This window comes from Phoenix dactylifera, chromosome 2 (assembly GCF_051530095.1).
Source record: "Phoenix dactylifera cultivar Ajwa chromosome 2, Ajwa_hap1_PhDact_Kaust_v1.1, whole genome shotgun sequence".
Taxonomy (NCBI): domain Eukaryota; kingdom Viridiplantae; phylum Streptophyta; class Magnoliopsida; order Arecales; family Arecaceae; genus Phoenix; species Phoenix dactylifera.
In genome coordinates, this window is record NC_143191.1 from 50174286 (window position 1) to 50189338 (window position 15053).

At 36.8% G+C, this 15053-nt stretch overlaps 1 protein-coding gene across 4 annotated transcripts in view; it reads left to right on the forward strand.

Moving 5' to 3' along the window:
* Positions 1 to 15053, forward strand: part of LOC103697947 (nuclear pore complex protein) — a 52224-nt gene that overhangs the window by 24327 nt on the left and 12844 nt on the right. For all 4 annotated transcript variants that reach the window (XM_088716789.2, XM_088716788.2, XM_088716791.2 and 1 more), the window contains exons 11-15: positions 5548 to 5780; positions 5853 to 5910; positions 8550 to 8638; positions 8737 to 8868; positions 14816 to 14938. In XM_088716789.2, coding sequence (XP_088572915.2) covers positions 5548 to 5780; positions 5853 to 5910; positions 8550 to 8638; positions 8737 to 8868; positions 14816 to 14938 — 635 coding nt within the window. The remainder of the gene's footprint in view (positions 1 to 5547; positions 5781 to 5852; positions 5911 to 8549; positions 8639 to 8736; positions 8869 to 14815; positions 14939 to 15053) is intronic.

Genomic DNA, 15053 nt, shown 5'->3' on the forward strand with positions numbered 1-15053 from the left:
TGTAAAAAAGCTATAGTAAATAGAAGGCTTCAATGGCCAAATTTTTGTTGCATATTAAGCAATGAACTTTAATAATTGCCGAGGAGGAAACCCCATCATTAATCTCGACACAATAACATTGGCTCCACACGATGTGTGGGGTATGGTTTTTTTTCTCCTTTTTCCATCTATTCTTGAAATGCAATATAAGAATGTAAGAAATTATAATAAATAGCGGGCTTCAATAGCCAAATTTCTACTAGCCGAGCACATCAAGATCATGCCATTAATATATGTTGCATGTTAAGCAATGAATTTTAATAATGCCAGGCACATTAAATATCAGCATCATTTATACGAGCGTCCACATGGCGAATGGATAACTCTGCTCAAGCTAAGCCTCCATTTTTGATATATAGAATGGATGTTGTTGAAGGTTCAATGCGTGCTACAACACCCAAAGTCTCTTGGAGAGTGCAACGTGCAAAGCGAGGCATATGCCTTAGTGAAGTAAGGTGTATGCCTGGATATAATGCACATATGTTGCATTCATGTTTTTGCATGTGTTTGTGCACACACATGTATGCATATATGAATTTGCATGCAAATATACTCACACATATGTACGTACATACGTGCATATTTGTATGTATGTATATAATGATCATTATGCTAGATATATTTGACAAGAACCTCACCAGTTCCAGCCGCGCCTACAAATATACATGTGTGCATATTTCAGCACACGCACAAAAAACTAAGAAACACAAACAATTGCCATACACAACACCCAACTAATACATTTGCAATCAACCATGGTAACATACCCATGCATATTACATAAACAGGCGCACGTAAAGCACACTTTTTGATGGACAAGGTACTAACTACTAAGGTTCTTTATAGCAGTTTCTTGTGCCTTAGGTGCACCTTTAACAACACTGCTGGAGCCCATTTGTGCTTCCACTGTGTCCTAATTCTGTATCTCCCATTTTGCACTCTCTTATGCCTTATGTGACTTTTCCCTACTTGATTAATATAAATATAATCCTTTTATCCAAAATTCCATGTAGAAGTCCATCCATTCTCTTGAATCATGATTCATCTAGTAGTTTGGGACTCATGATTGTAATTGGATATTAACCACATATGACATTGAACCATCTTCATTTGTTCTTTGGGCTTGAAACAGTTGTTTGTGTGTAACTTCGATTGACCATTAGTTTCTTATTTATAGGGAGCAATATATCTATTACTGAAATTAAACACCTGGTGGACAGCTTGTTAGTATGACAACTTTGTGGGTTAAAATGTGATCAAATTATCCTTGCTTTAATATGGTATTTACATAGTTGTTTCCCACTAAGTTCTAAAATGGTGGTCTTAAGAAATTTGTGGCATCGTTAACAAATTAATGAATCTTGATTCTCCACTCTTTCCTATCTAGAACACTCTTCACTGTAACAGACAGGATTGAGTCCCATGTCACATTGATGCTGCTCTAATCTTCATTTTTCTCTTTTTTAATAATCCCTTGCAGAGAAACTTGTTTGCTTTTATTGTTTGGATCTGCCTTTTCTTGCTTAGTCACTTTATTTTTTGTTGGTTGCATTCATAAGCTCTTACTATTGCACCTTTCAACTATTATAACCTTTGAAATTAAGAACTTAAAAACATCACCAAACATTTTGATCCTTACAAGTCTAATTGCATTGGGATATTTTTTCACATGTTACTTCCTAAGCGCATTGCAGTTATTACAACTCTGTGTCTGCTAAAACATCCTTGATTTTCCCAACTTTTTGTGTATTAGAGCCTAAATATCAATACTAAGGTTGAATTATCGAGGATTGAAACCATTTCGACCAAAGGTGGGTTCGATATGCACCGAACTAGGATGTATCAATAAAAGGTATCAATATGTACCACTGATGCACCCCAAATACTTTAGGTATAGTGTTTTTTGTGGTCCCCAAAGTTTGGTTTTGGGTTTCTTATCATGTTTTTTATCTAAATACTATGTTTTGCAAGGAAGGTACGAGTAACAAGTTAGCTACCATATTTATGATTTTTTATGCATTGAGAAATCAAAAACTATTGAGAAATTAAAAAAAAAACCAGTTTGTTGTTTGCTATACTTACCGAATGTATCTCCTAACACATTTTTGTGTCTTTTCTCGAGTCTGTGATATTAAGACAAGTACTATAATCTCTGGGACATTGCTCCATGACAGCATTTTTCATGTTTGGATGATCTAATGCAGACAAACCATATGTGGAATCTTCCCGGTCCCCTTCCTTTAGGGTGTTGGGTGGGATGCTCAGCACTTACCACCTCCTGTGTCCTCTCCCTGAATAACCGACCACGACAATCCTCCACGTTCATCCCCTTCACAGTAGAAGCAAATCTGGAAGTCTCCCACTTATTAAAAATGAACATGCATATCAGCCCATTCTTTCTGTCAAGCAGGTTCTTCAGGGTTGTGTAATTGGTAGCATAGTGAATCACCAATGGCCTTAGTATCTCCCTACCACAATACCTCCTCGTAAGTGATAGGATGCATTTACGGTTGTAGATGAACTTCAAGATGGTCTGACCCTTCTCCACCACTGCCTTTACATGCCCGAGGTCCTTGATGCTCTTGAATATCAGATCTAGGTAGTGTGCTGCACATGGAGTCCAATACAAATGTGGCTCCTGTCTAGCCAATTCCTCTCCTACCTTTTTGTAGGCTGACCTATTATATGTTTCAACTTGCACAAGAAATTTCTCGTCCACATCAGTTACCACCTTCTCCATAAACTCCAAGATGTACTAGTGGTCCAGGTTATGCTGAGAAGCATCCACTAACTTGTGGAAGAAGACCCTGCCATTACATTAAGGAAGTTGATCAGGTTCATCCTCGTTGGACTAGTCTATCCATCATATGTTATTGTGACCCATGTCTTCCAGAAGTACTTAAATGATTCGACCCAATTGTTTATATCCTTCACACTTCCTTTGCAATGCTTGTAGCAGATGTTCTAGGGTCCAGGAGGTGGCACGCTAGACTCTTTTGAATCGTGCTGACTCTGGTCGGGCAATAAATATCCTTCCTACAAACAGGGGATGTGGCTGAAATAAGACCACCTGGATTTGGCATGTTAGCAACATTCAGTTGCTTCGCTAGCCATTCTAGGTAAGCATGTGGATTCATATCTGCAATCATTGACAGGCTACTAGTGTTTCATCCCCTTTCCTTTCCCTTATTGAAGGAAGCATATATATATATTTGATCGCATTGCAACTCTTGTTGACTGACTCTTGGACAAGCTTCCCACACTTGTGCCGAAGTCCCTGGCTATCCAGGATTTGGAGCCACCCTCATGCTCAACTGACCAAACTGAGCCTTAGGCCTCTGCATCTACTCATGCTCCCACTGTGCTGTACTGGATAATTCTCTAGCTTTTCTTGTCTCAATCACCTTCATATTATCAAGATCAGTCTCCTCATCATCGTAACTACATGTCTTACATTGCTGCTCATAAAACTGTTGGCACTTCTGCTCCTTATACTGTTCTTGCCGATATGTGCCCATCGAGTACTGGGTTTCCACCTAGCCACGTCTGACTTCATGTGCTTCATCTTCTTACTCTCTTGCACACTGTGTGCAATAGACGATTTTTATTCCAACCTCCTTCAATACCTTGTTACATTTTGTTACTTCTGAGTTCCTCCTGCAAGGTGCTTCTTCAACCTATCGTCCCCACCGCCATCACATGTTATATCTGCATTGCCACATGCGCCACTGGCCAAACATCTGCCCATGCAGCCACCCAATATTTATTTGTCTGTGGCTGACTACCCTTGATGGCCATTACAAATCTTAAAATGTACATCATTCAAATGATAAACAAACGAGGCTATGGTGAAGTGCGGGTAATAACTTATAATATCTGTCCATTTTTCAAAATATTGGAGATACTTTGCAGATGGTGTGGAAGTGTGAGTTCACTGCATGCACTTTGACTGTGCACCCACATTATGTGCACAGATGCATCAATTCCCCTTCCCGTTTTTGGATATTTAATTCTTAATAATTCATATGCATATGTTATTAACTAAATATAGAAAGTAATAAAACAATAGGTTTATTTCAAAAAGGCACCACCTGTCTCAAAAATTGACATATTATTATCTAACACTTCATGTATATATATTTTAAAATTTACAAAATTTTAACATATTTATGCATAATTAATTCAAAATTTGCTATTAAAAATTCAAAAAATAACAGAAAAAATTATTAGAAACAAAATATACTATCTAACTTAGAAAACATGTGGCTTGCTAGCTCATCATATATAATTTTTTAAAAAAATATAACATTTCTAACATTTTATATATAATTATTTCAGTAGTTAATTTTTAAAATTTAATAATCATGAAATACTTTTAATTGATGGCTTTTATGGATCTGCCCTGTACATATGTCATACAAAGAATGAACCTGAACAGAAGTATTTTAGCTGGGTCAATTATTAATTTATTTAATTTCTATGTCTAGGTTTTGGTGGAAACCAAGGACACCTAAATTGACCCTATTATTTGTGAAAATTTGGTAGCATGTGCAATCATAAGCGCAAATATGTTATCATTTTTTCCTAATTTTACATATTAATCGTTTTTAAAATTATTTTTAGTTACATTAACATTTTGAAATAAATAAAAGAAGAAGAAATAATTTGGCATGCTTGTAGAATTACCTATTGCCTACATCATAGCCAAAAATTAAGTTGAACAAACCCCATTTGATTGGATTAATTTCGGATTCAATGGATTTTTGGGTGTAGCTTTCGGTTAGCATTTTTTTGGTATTTTGGCCTTGTTTTCTGAAAATATGAAGGAAAAGGGACGGAAGAACTTATATGCCTTGAATGTCTCGATTTGGTGAGGCCAAAATCTGTGGTTTATAGTGAAAAGTAGCTAGTCCCAAGCCTCTTGTGTTGCTCTCTGATCATTGCTTCTGTAGAAACCCAAAGAAGAGGAGAACGAAGGAGAAGGGGGGCTTAGATGGGGTCCCGAGTGGTACTGCATGGTCCTGCCTTTGAGCTGGCAGGTTCGGGCACAAACCAAGGCTTGTGCATCTGAATGACTCGCTCTTGGAGCGGTTTGGTTAGTTTGGGGTGCAGTTCGCTCAGTTTGCCCCTGACCAAGTCTTAGCAAACTGGGTAGCCCTTGGTTCAATATGGGCCAAGCGGTTCATCAGAACTGTGTGGTGCTTGAAGTGCTGATCAATATATACCATGTCAAGCATCACACTTTTTGACCCATTTGGACCGTACTCTCATTTCTGTTCATATGTATACTTCTTTGTTTTTTGTATTTATTGATGCTACTTACATATTATGAGGATTTCAAGATGTTTATAGGCATCTTATCATGGCTGTAAACTTAGTATTTGATGCGAAGTCACGTTAGTTGATTTACTCTGTTTAAAAAACATTTAGATCTGTATGGTTATGAACTTATGCCCGGACTTAGTTTTCATATGCATCTCATTTGTATGATTATTTTTTTTGTTTCAGTCAGCATGTTGGGCTATGGCAAAGTCCTGGCTTGATGTTCAAGTGGACTTAGAATTATCTCACTTTCAACAAGGTAGACTGGAAGAAAAACAATATGGAGATGACATTAGTGGTTCTTCAATTCAAGGAAGCCAGTCATTATTACCTTCAGTTGGTCCAGAAGGTTGGCCATGTCATGTTCTTGATCAACAAGCACGGGATCTTCCTTCCCTTCTTCAGAAACTTCATTCAAGGTATAAAATACTGCAGTATGTGTTGTTGCCCCCACATTTTGTCCACTTACATAAATTTTCTTTCTGGTTCAGTGAAATTGTACATGTAGCAGTCTCACGAGCTTGCAAAGAGCAGCATCGACAAATTGAGGTAAGGGATATAGGTGATTATGTAATTAAATATCTTTTGATATATCAATGTCAATTTGATTGTCTAGCTATACCAACTTAAGCATAAATATCTTTTGCAAATTGCTTGAAATATGTGGACCTTGCGCCGTATCCTCCGAGTTTAAGAATATGACGTGGAAACACAATTATAACCAATTCTCCCCCTTAGAAATGCTTGATGCTAGACAGCATGTCTCCACAATAGAGTATATACGCAGTTGGAAGCAATTTTCTATATTACTTTTACAATAAAGTACGAGTTGCCATATAGCATCCAGATAATCACCTCAACATGATCTGTAAGTTAGCCTAAAGGTCCTCTGATCTCATTCTGAAGCACGCATCACATATGTGTTCATTAAGAAGTGCTGAGCAGTCTGGTTATCATGGAGAAGTCTACATGTAGCTTGGTGTAGAGGCAAGGCAGTGAGAACACTGAAGGTGTAATTTTGACAATTCTAGAGGGTATGTGTGACAATGTGCCCATTCAGTTGTTTTAGAAAAAAACTGATAAAGTAATGAGGAACAGATTAAGTTGATAGCGAATAGCAGTCTGTTGGGTAATATTGTGGCTTTGATTAATAGGTGATTTTGAATACCTTATTTTGTACATTAGTATGATATCATGGACGAGCATGGATTATTTTTCTTTGGTGTGCAATGAAGGTAAATGATGCACAGGATAGCTGGTAAAGACGGCACTAGGTGCAAATCAGCACGTATTGTAATAGATGGCACCCGATATTGGCAATAATTTGGTATCTGCTTGTCCTTCTGATAATTGGCTACAAGTCAGATGTCTAATGTACTGCCTGCGGGACATTATATCCAAATCTAATTGGCTGAACAACCAGAAAAAAAGCACATGTAGTTTAGCAGAGGTAATTTGAAGACTTCTTTTTATTTATTTTCTAAAAGTTGGATCCACAAAGCCTTCCTAACAAAGGAGGCGAGGCTTGTTATATTTTTTTGCTAGCATTTAGCAGATTTAGTTCATGTGCTAAGAAGCATGGATGGCTGTGATTTGATTCTCCTCTTTTTTTTTTTTTAATTACGTAACTAAATAAATATGCATCCTCTTTTGGCATGTGCACTTCTATCTTCTTAAAAGGGGATCTGACAACTGTTCTTTTGTGAAACAGAAGAGTATGTAGAGAAGTCAGTGGATATGGGATTTTCTAAAACAAGAGTTAGACATAGAGAATTGGTGTCTGCAAGGGTTTTCTCCATGATTTTTTTTTTCTCGTTTTTCTGATGAACTGAGTGGAGATGGGATACATAAAGGGTGGACACAGTCCTGGTAAGTTAAAGTCAGGCCATTTCAAAGTTTTGGAAAGGGAAAAGCCCAGGTTTTGCTTCTGGAAGTGGTGAAAGAGAAATTAGAGATGCTTTCGTAGAAACATGAGTTGGATGGAAAGAAATTGCAAGTGAAATATTTAAGGTTAATTATGTAGGGAGGAGATAAGCCTGTTGGCTTTTGTGGCGTCACAACTTCTGCTCCTGGCTATTAGTGCTATATATGTCTATGCAGTTATTGACCTTGCAGTTTTGAACGAACAATAACAAACTGAGGAACAAAAAAATGGTTGTATTGTCGTAATGCAGAATAAACTGAAGCATGTTATGTCACAAGCAGGACCCAAACTTGTGTCTAGAAATTGACCATCATAGCGAATTAGAATTACTAATAATTTATATCCATTCTTGATAGAAAACATATGATCGAACACAGCATAGCAAAAGAAGTACTTAGCCTACTTGTTCTTAAATATGCATTCTCTTTTGGCTTCTATCTTCTTAAAAGGGGATTTGACAACTGTTCTTTTGTGAAAGACGAGCATGTAGAGAAGTTGGTGGATATGGGATATCTAAAACAAGAGGTAGACAGAGCGAATTAGTGTCTGCATGGGTTTTCACCATGATTTTTTTCTCGTTTTTCGGATGAACAGAGTGGAGATGGGATGCATAAAGGATGGACATTCCATCATAAAAGCTAAAGTTGCTTTGTTATAAAAGCTAGACATAATCCTGGTGAGGTAAAGTCGGGCCATTTGAAAGTTTTAAAAAGGGAAAAGCCCAGGTTTTGCTTCTGGAAGTGGTGTAAGAAATTAGAGATGCTTTCTTAGAAACATGAGTTGGAAGGAAATAAATTGCAAGTGAAATATTTAAGATTAATCATATATGGAGGATATAAGCCTGTTGGTTTTTGCGGAGTCACAACTTCTGATCTTGGCTATTAGTGCTATGTATGTCTATGCAGTTATAGACCTTGCAGTTTTGACAAACAGTAACAAACTATGGAACGAAAAATTGGCCGTATTATCGTAATGCAGAATAAACTGAAGCATGTTATGTTACAAGCAAGACCCAAACTTGTGTCTAGAAGTTGACCATCATAGCCAATTAGAAGTGCCAATAATTTTTATCCATCCGTCAAAGAAAACATATGATCGAACATAGCATAACAAAAGAAGTACTTAGCCTACTTGTTCTAACCTTTAGTTTTCTAGATGGAACTATGTGTAATACTTTTATTATTTTATATATTTTATTCATTGTATTTTTTTTTTTACTTTTTGTATGTTTTGCCTGGTCATTCTTACATCAATTTGGTGGCAGATGAACCTCATGGTAGGAGACATAGCACATCTCCTGGACCTATTATGGTCATGGATTTCACCTTCAGAAGATGATCAGAATATTTTGAGGTATCATTGTATGCTTATTTTCACCTAATATAACTATTATTATCATAAACATTTTTCTCTGTTAAAATTCTACTCTTTATTCAATATTGCGCATTCAGGCCTCATGGTGATCCTCAGATGATCCGCTTTGGAGCACATGTAGTTCTTATTCTTAGATATTTACTTGAAGATGAAGTAAAGGATGCTTTTAAGGAGAAGCTTATGACTATTGGTGATCTCATTCTTCACATGTGAGTGGTCTATATTAGTTTATTATTCTAATGCATATGATTATTTTCATGAAAGTGATCCAGAAGAAAATAAGTTTTCCATGATGAAAAAGAACACCTATCGGGGAATCCTTAATTCATTAGAAATTTCTTTTTGATAGAGTTGTTTATTTCTTCTCTTATTTTGTATATGCGGACATGACTTTGCTTATGACATCTTAACTGTATGTACCCTTAAGATGGCATCACCCTTGCCAATCGAACAAAGGGTGGGGGTTCGATTCCAGTTGGGGTGCCTCGCCCCCTATAGGATGGGAAAGGTATAGGGTAGAAAAATGTGGAGTAGCCCAAGGTCCGTCGAACCGGTGCCAAGACCCATACTCATCGGCAATCGCTTCGATACGGTACTGTACCGATGCACAGTACGGGTGGCGTGTCGATTTCGAAATGGCACACCATTTTTTCAATATTTTTTTAAATTTGAATTAATGGTAATCCATTTTTTTATTTTGTTAAATAATTTTAAGTATAATTTATGATGTTTTTGATGTTTCTATCATTCCAATACATCCTAAATGATGTCTCTTGATTTTTTTTTAAGCTATGCAAAACATAAAATGATTTTAAGTGTAATTTTTGTTTTTAGAATGCTTTGCATGCTAGAAGAAGCAACATGAAATATGATAAAATCAATTAGTGAGATACAAAACATAAAATAGTACAATCAATTATATATATTTGAAGTACAACTTATATGCCGAAATCTAGAATCTTGTAAATATCCGGATCATTAGCTTAATCAGAAGGTACATCAGTCCACCTCTTTAACTAGCGGCGTCAGCCTACCTCTTTAACTAAGCAGCATTGTAGTCTTGTATGTTCTTTCCATAAGGAACGCACTCCGGGCTATAACCGGTCTTATATTTCTCATTGAAGTTCTGGCTTTGAGAGGTGTTCTCTAGCTGATAATACAGCCGTGGAGGAACTTATCAGAATGTGCTGACAACAAAATTCGATCCGTAAGATGCTCCGGGCTGCATAGGGAGTAGCCACCAGAAGATGATGCCTCAGACGCACCATATCCATATTTGTATCTGTATAGGTCGTATGATGCATATAGCTATGGATCATAGGACTTGGACCTTGATATATTTATGGATCCTACTCTACGTGCGAGGTTATCTGTAACTGCATTGTATCCTGATCGTCCTTGAGGAGCCTGCCTCCTATAAGCAATCGTTTTCTTGTGAGCTTTAGCAGCTCGTGCATCATGGTCCTTATCCTTGTAGCATGCGTAAACTGGGACTTATCGATGAATCAAAGACCAACCTGCGATTGTTTCATAAATAGTGGTCTCATGTACTCCAATCTTTCCTAAGCATCATATCCATGATCACTAGAACTATTATTGCTGCTCTTTCTGATCTCTGAATCTGAGAGAACTGACTTCACACTATCCATCGGAGCTGCAATGCCTTTTTTTTTGCTGCGCTGAGCAACTGCTTGATTTTTCTTCGTGCCTCTCTTTGTCTGGTGATGCTGGAAGGATGGATCTCGCCCTTCTCACTGAGTCGACTGGATAGTATGGTGGCCTTGTCTAAGCATCTCTCGATCATATCTTTAGAAGGATGTTTGGGACAAGGAGTCATGTGATGATCGACTCTCCAGTGACTCTTATGGTTGTGGCTGATCAGCTGGAAGGATGCGTGGAATGTTGTGATCTGCCCATTGTCCTACATCCACACTAGTCTCGCTAGCTACAAAACTGGCCCGTCGTGGAATCATCCGATCATAGGATCATCCTCATTGTCAACAAAGGCATTGTGGATCGAATCCGTGTACTGCTCCACTTCCTCCAGATTGCACTTCGGCCCCAACCTCAGAATGTAGTGAATATGTAGGTGGTTGAGGTGTTTCCATGTCAGCCAATTTCTTTACTTGTTGTGGATGAGGACGAAGGTGAAGTAGTTGTGCTCACAATCACTCAAGGAGATTGCATGGAAGAGAATCTGGATATAGCTAGCTGCTTAAGACTTTTCGCCGACAAACCAAAATCAATTCATCATTTAGCTGCAAAAATATTGAAAAAAATACATACAATATAGTATCAGAGCTGACTTGCAGTGTGAGGGCCTAATCAAGCTCTATGCTTGGCCACCTCATCCTGCTGCCACTAATTATCCAGGTTCGTCTGAATGGTAGCCTAGATCTGTACCTCGTCATCTGGAGCGGATGCTGTTTCTGACTCTGAAGTGATAAGGTGGCTTTGTTGCTTGACAGTCTGCCTCCGCCTTCTTAGCAATTTTCTTCTTCGCTGCTCTGAAATCAGCAAAGTGCTTTTTCATCAGTTGTCGGATTTTCTGTAGATATTTCAAGCGTAGATACATTGGATAATCACCAGCAAGGATCTTCTCTCTTAAACTCTGTGTTGCATTAGTTGCACCTCTAGTGGTGCTGATCCGAGAGCATTTGTTCATGATTTCAATCAATGTCATGCTTTGGTTTTTTTTTCTTGATGGTTCTATTCCTGCAGTTTATCAGGCATGCCAGTTTATTAATTATTTAAAAATAGTAAAATCTTGTTATGATGAAAAAATGTTTTCTACTTCAAAAAATACTTCTGACTTGTCTAATATATAGTACTAATTTTTTTTCATATTTTTTAAGTTGTTTATATATATTTTTAATATTTTAAAATTTAAAAATATATTTAAATATCATAAATTCAAAAAAATATGTTTTCTACTTCAGAAAATACTTCTGAATTATGTAATATGTAGTACTACTTTTTCATAGTTTTTTATTAATTATTTATTTTTAATTAATTTTAAATTTAAAAATAATTTCTAAATACAAATATTTTATTAAATTAACTTAAGCTCAGATTCATGTAGAATCCTACCATGGGTGCTACATATATTTTTCTAAGCTCGTGGGCATGCATCAAAAGCTATTTATTTTTTAATTTTTTAAATTTTGGTGTACACCACCATGCATATGATTGCGTCACAACTTGAATAAATGGACACCAAATTTAGGTCGGAAATAGCTTGCATGCCCCTAAATAAGCTTCTAATTTTTTGTATTTTATTTAATTTTTTAGTTTTTAATCCAAAATATATTTTTTATTTTAAAAATTATATATTTAATAGAAATTAAAGATTTTAGTGGAATTGTTTAGATTATCCATAGTGTAGAACATATCATGAAATCATGCCAAAATCAAAAATTTTGGTATGACCTCTTATTTTGAAATTTTTTCGGCATTTTTTGGCGTTGGAAAAAAAGGAGGAAATGAGATAGGGGAGAGCAATCATACTTTGTTTTGGGTTGAATCCTCCTTGAATTGTTGATATTGGCATGTTTTTGGCAAATTAGGGAGGATTTGAGGAAAATGTGAAGGCTTGTAATGGCTCGGAAAGCCTTCTCATGGCCTTCCCATCACTTAAAAAAAGGAGGGGGGGAGGGAGGGAGGAACTGGTTCGACCCGTACGAATTGTCCATTTTGCACCGGTTTTATTCCGAACCGAAACGGCTCCGAACTGCCCGGTTCAGAGCGGTTTAGGGGTGGGTCCCATTTTTACAGTAAAACATACCCGGTTTCGCGCTGTTCTGCTCGATATGGCCTGAACAGGGCAGTTTGGGCCGGTTCAGTAGACCTTGGAGTAGCCTCTCCTAATATCAAAAAAGAAATATCATAACTGTAATGTACTTTGAAGACTTGGTTCCCTATAATCCTTGATTATACCTCCTATGCAAGACCTAGCCTCCAAATGAATCTCAGGTCTGTTGATCTAAATATTTTGCTAAGTTTTCAGCACAGATGCTGAAACTATTGCAGGACTTGTAGAAGAGCAGCGACTCTTCCTTACACTTTGGTAACATAAAGAGCAGCCACAAAAAAGCTTTCCTATTATGGTAAAACTGACCCACAAAAATGGTCATCAAAGTATAATTCCAATCTTAATGATTTAAAACTTTTCTAAATCAACCTGGACCTAAAATAAAACCTTTAGATGTTGTTCCTACTTAAAGTAAGACTCAAAGACTCACCACAAGAAATAACCCTGAAATTAAGTACGAAATTTCCTAGAAATTGAATGTAAAACCTTCTCCCAATGGATTTAAACAAAAGACCCTATTAACTGAAAATGAAGGGTCAATATAAAACTTCCCTTAGGCCCGAAGTCCCAATTCTGCTCCATAAAGCACCAATCTTCAATTTTGGTTTTATCAAAACGTGAATTACATTCCACTAATCTAATGACTCTAAATAAACAAAAGGTTATTTTCAGAGAACTGTCACATAGTTTATTTTGTCAAGCAGACAGAATATGCTTTTTTAACTGTTTGAAATTGAATATGGCTGGTATATATGCTTTTTGCTGGGGTTGCCTCTCATTTAGTGTTGGTTATAGATGATAATATTAATGTTGATCCCAAGTATAAATACCTTAGTCATTTAAAACCAACAGATTTTACCTTTAGAGATGTTGTATATTAATCTAACATGGCAAACATTTTATTTCATTCTGGATTATATTACTTGATTGTATAATAATTGATCTGCTACTTGATTATATAATTTTCAATCTACCACTTGATTATATTATTTTCAATCTAACTTGGCATTTAAAATTTTTATCATATATGCGCAAGATTTAAAGATCTGATCTGGTGCTGGTATTTGATGGGGTCTGAGTAGTATGATGCCAGGATACCATCATACTGATGCACTGTATACTGTGGCATGGTAGTACCATCCCAGGGTCCTTTTTTTCTTTTTAGTTTCCCCCCATGTTTTAAGGTTGTCTAGGGTTGCTAATTCTTGTTTAGGTCCCATATTAGGGTTTGGTGAGATTTTAGGGTCCATAATTTGGTTGATAATGCCAATATCAGTACGGCTGCAGTTTTGTTGTCATTTTTCAATTTCTATTAGATGTTCTTGTTTAATGGTTCTTCAATTTCAACTATGCTACTCTACGAGAGCAAATTCTTAATTTGTATGGGATAATAAATGTGCAAAACTATACAACTAAGTAGGATGACAAGGTAACATGGCAAACATGTGCTAAATGTTAAAGCTACACTGATAGGTTTGGCGAGTTTTTGGGTGCTTTTTTTAGGCACTCAAAAAAGATGCCATTTCACAATAATACGATACCATGTGCATTCTATAGTGCAAGATGCTATCATATTTTGCAACATTAGTATCTTTTTGAATTTAAAAATTCTTTTATCCCAAAGTTAACATAATTGCATAAAATTACAATAGTTGAGAAAACATGGTATCGTTGGCTAATTTTCGACCTACAGAATATCAAATTTTCATGCCAAATGGAGAAATGGCATGATTTTCCCTTCTGAATTTTGGCCATTTTTGGTGGCAAGAAAAGGTGGGAGAGCATACTAGCTTGATTTGGGAAGGACTTGAACCTGAGGGAGGCTGGGTCTGAGGTCTCTTGGCTAAATCTGAGCCCTACTCTTCTCTCTCTTTCTCCCTTCCTCTTTCCTTGCCCTATTTGAGGAACAACAGCATTAAAGGAGAAACTTGTGTCTTTTTGATCATGTCCTGGTTGGTACCGGGCAGTCCAGCTGGTGCTGATCATTTCCTACTAGGTACCCATCCGGTACAGCCCCCCTTCTAAGCGGATTGTGTCCCAGGTATGTCTCAGGACAGTTGGTGTGGGCTTGATAAGTGGGATCCTCAATCCATGTATGTTTATCTGCATGGATGTCGATATTGTACATATGTTTCAAGGTGCTCCGGAAAATTTGCATTTTTCAGTTGGGCGCTCCTTGCTCCAACTCTTGCATTTGCACCCACTTGGTGCAACCTATGAAAAATCCTACTATTCCTAAAAACCATTTATTTAGATAATCACTCTCAATTAACTTGGAATATATGGCTTATAATCAATATATTTATATCTGAAATATTGGCTTCTGTTGATTAATGTAATTTCAGGTATGCAATGTTTTTATTTTCAAAGCAGCACGAGGAGTTGGTTGGTATTTATGCCTCTCAGCTTGCACGTCACCTTTGCATTGATCTCTTCGTTCATATGATGGAACTAAGATTAAATAGCAGGTAAGGTTGACATTTTAGTAACCATTAATTATCCAATGTTTCTGATTACTGTGATTGCCATCATTGGAGTGCAAATCTTTCTCGATCAATTGCTCTTTAGGCTTTTAATGAATTT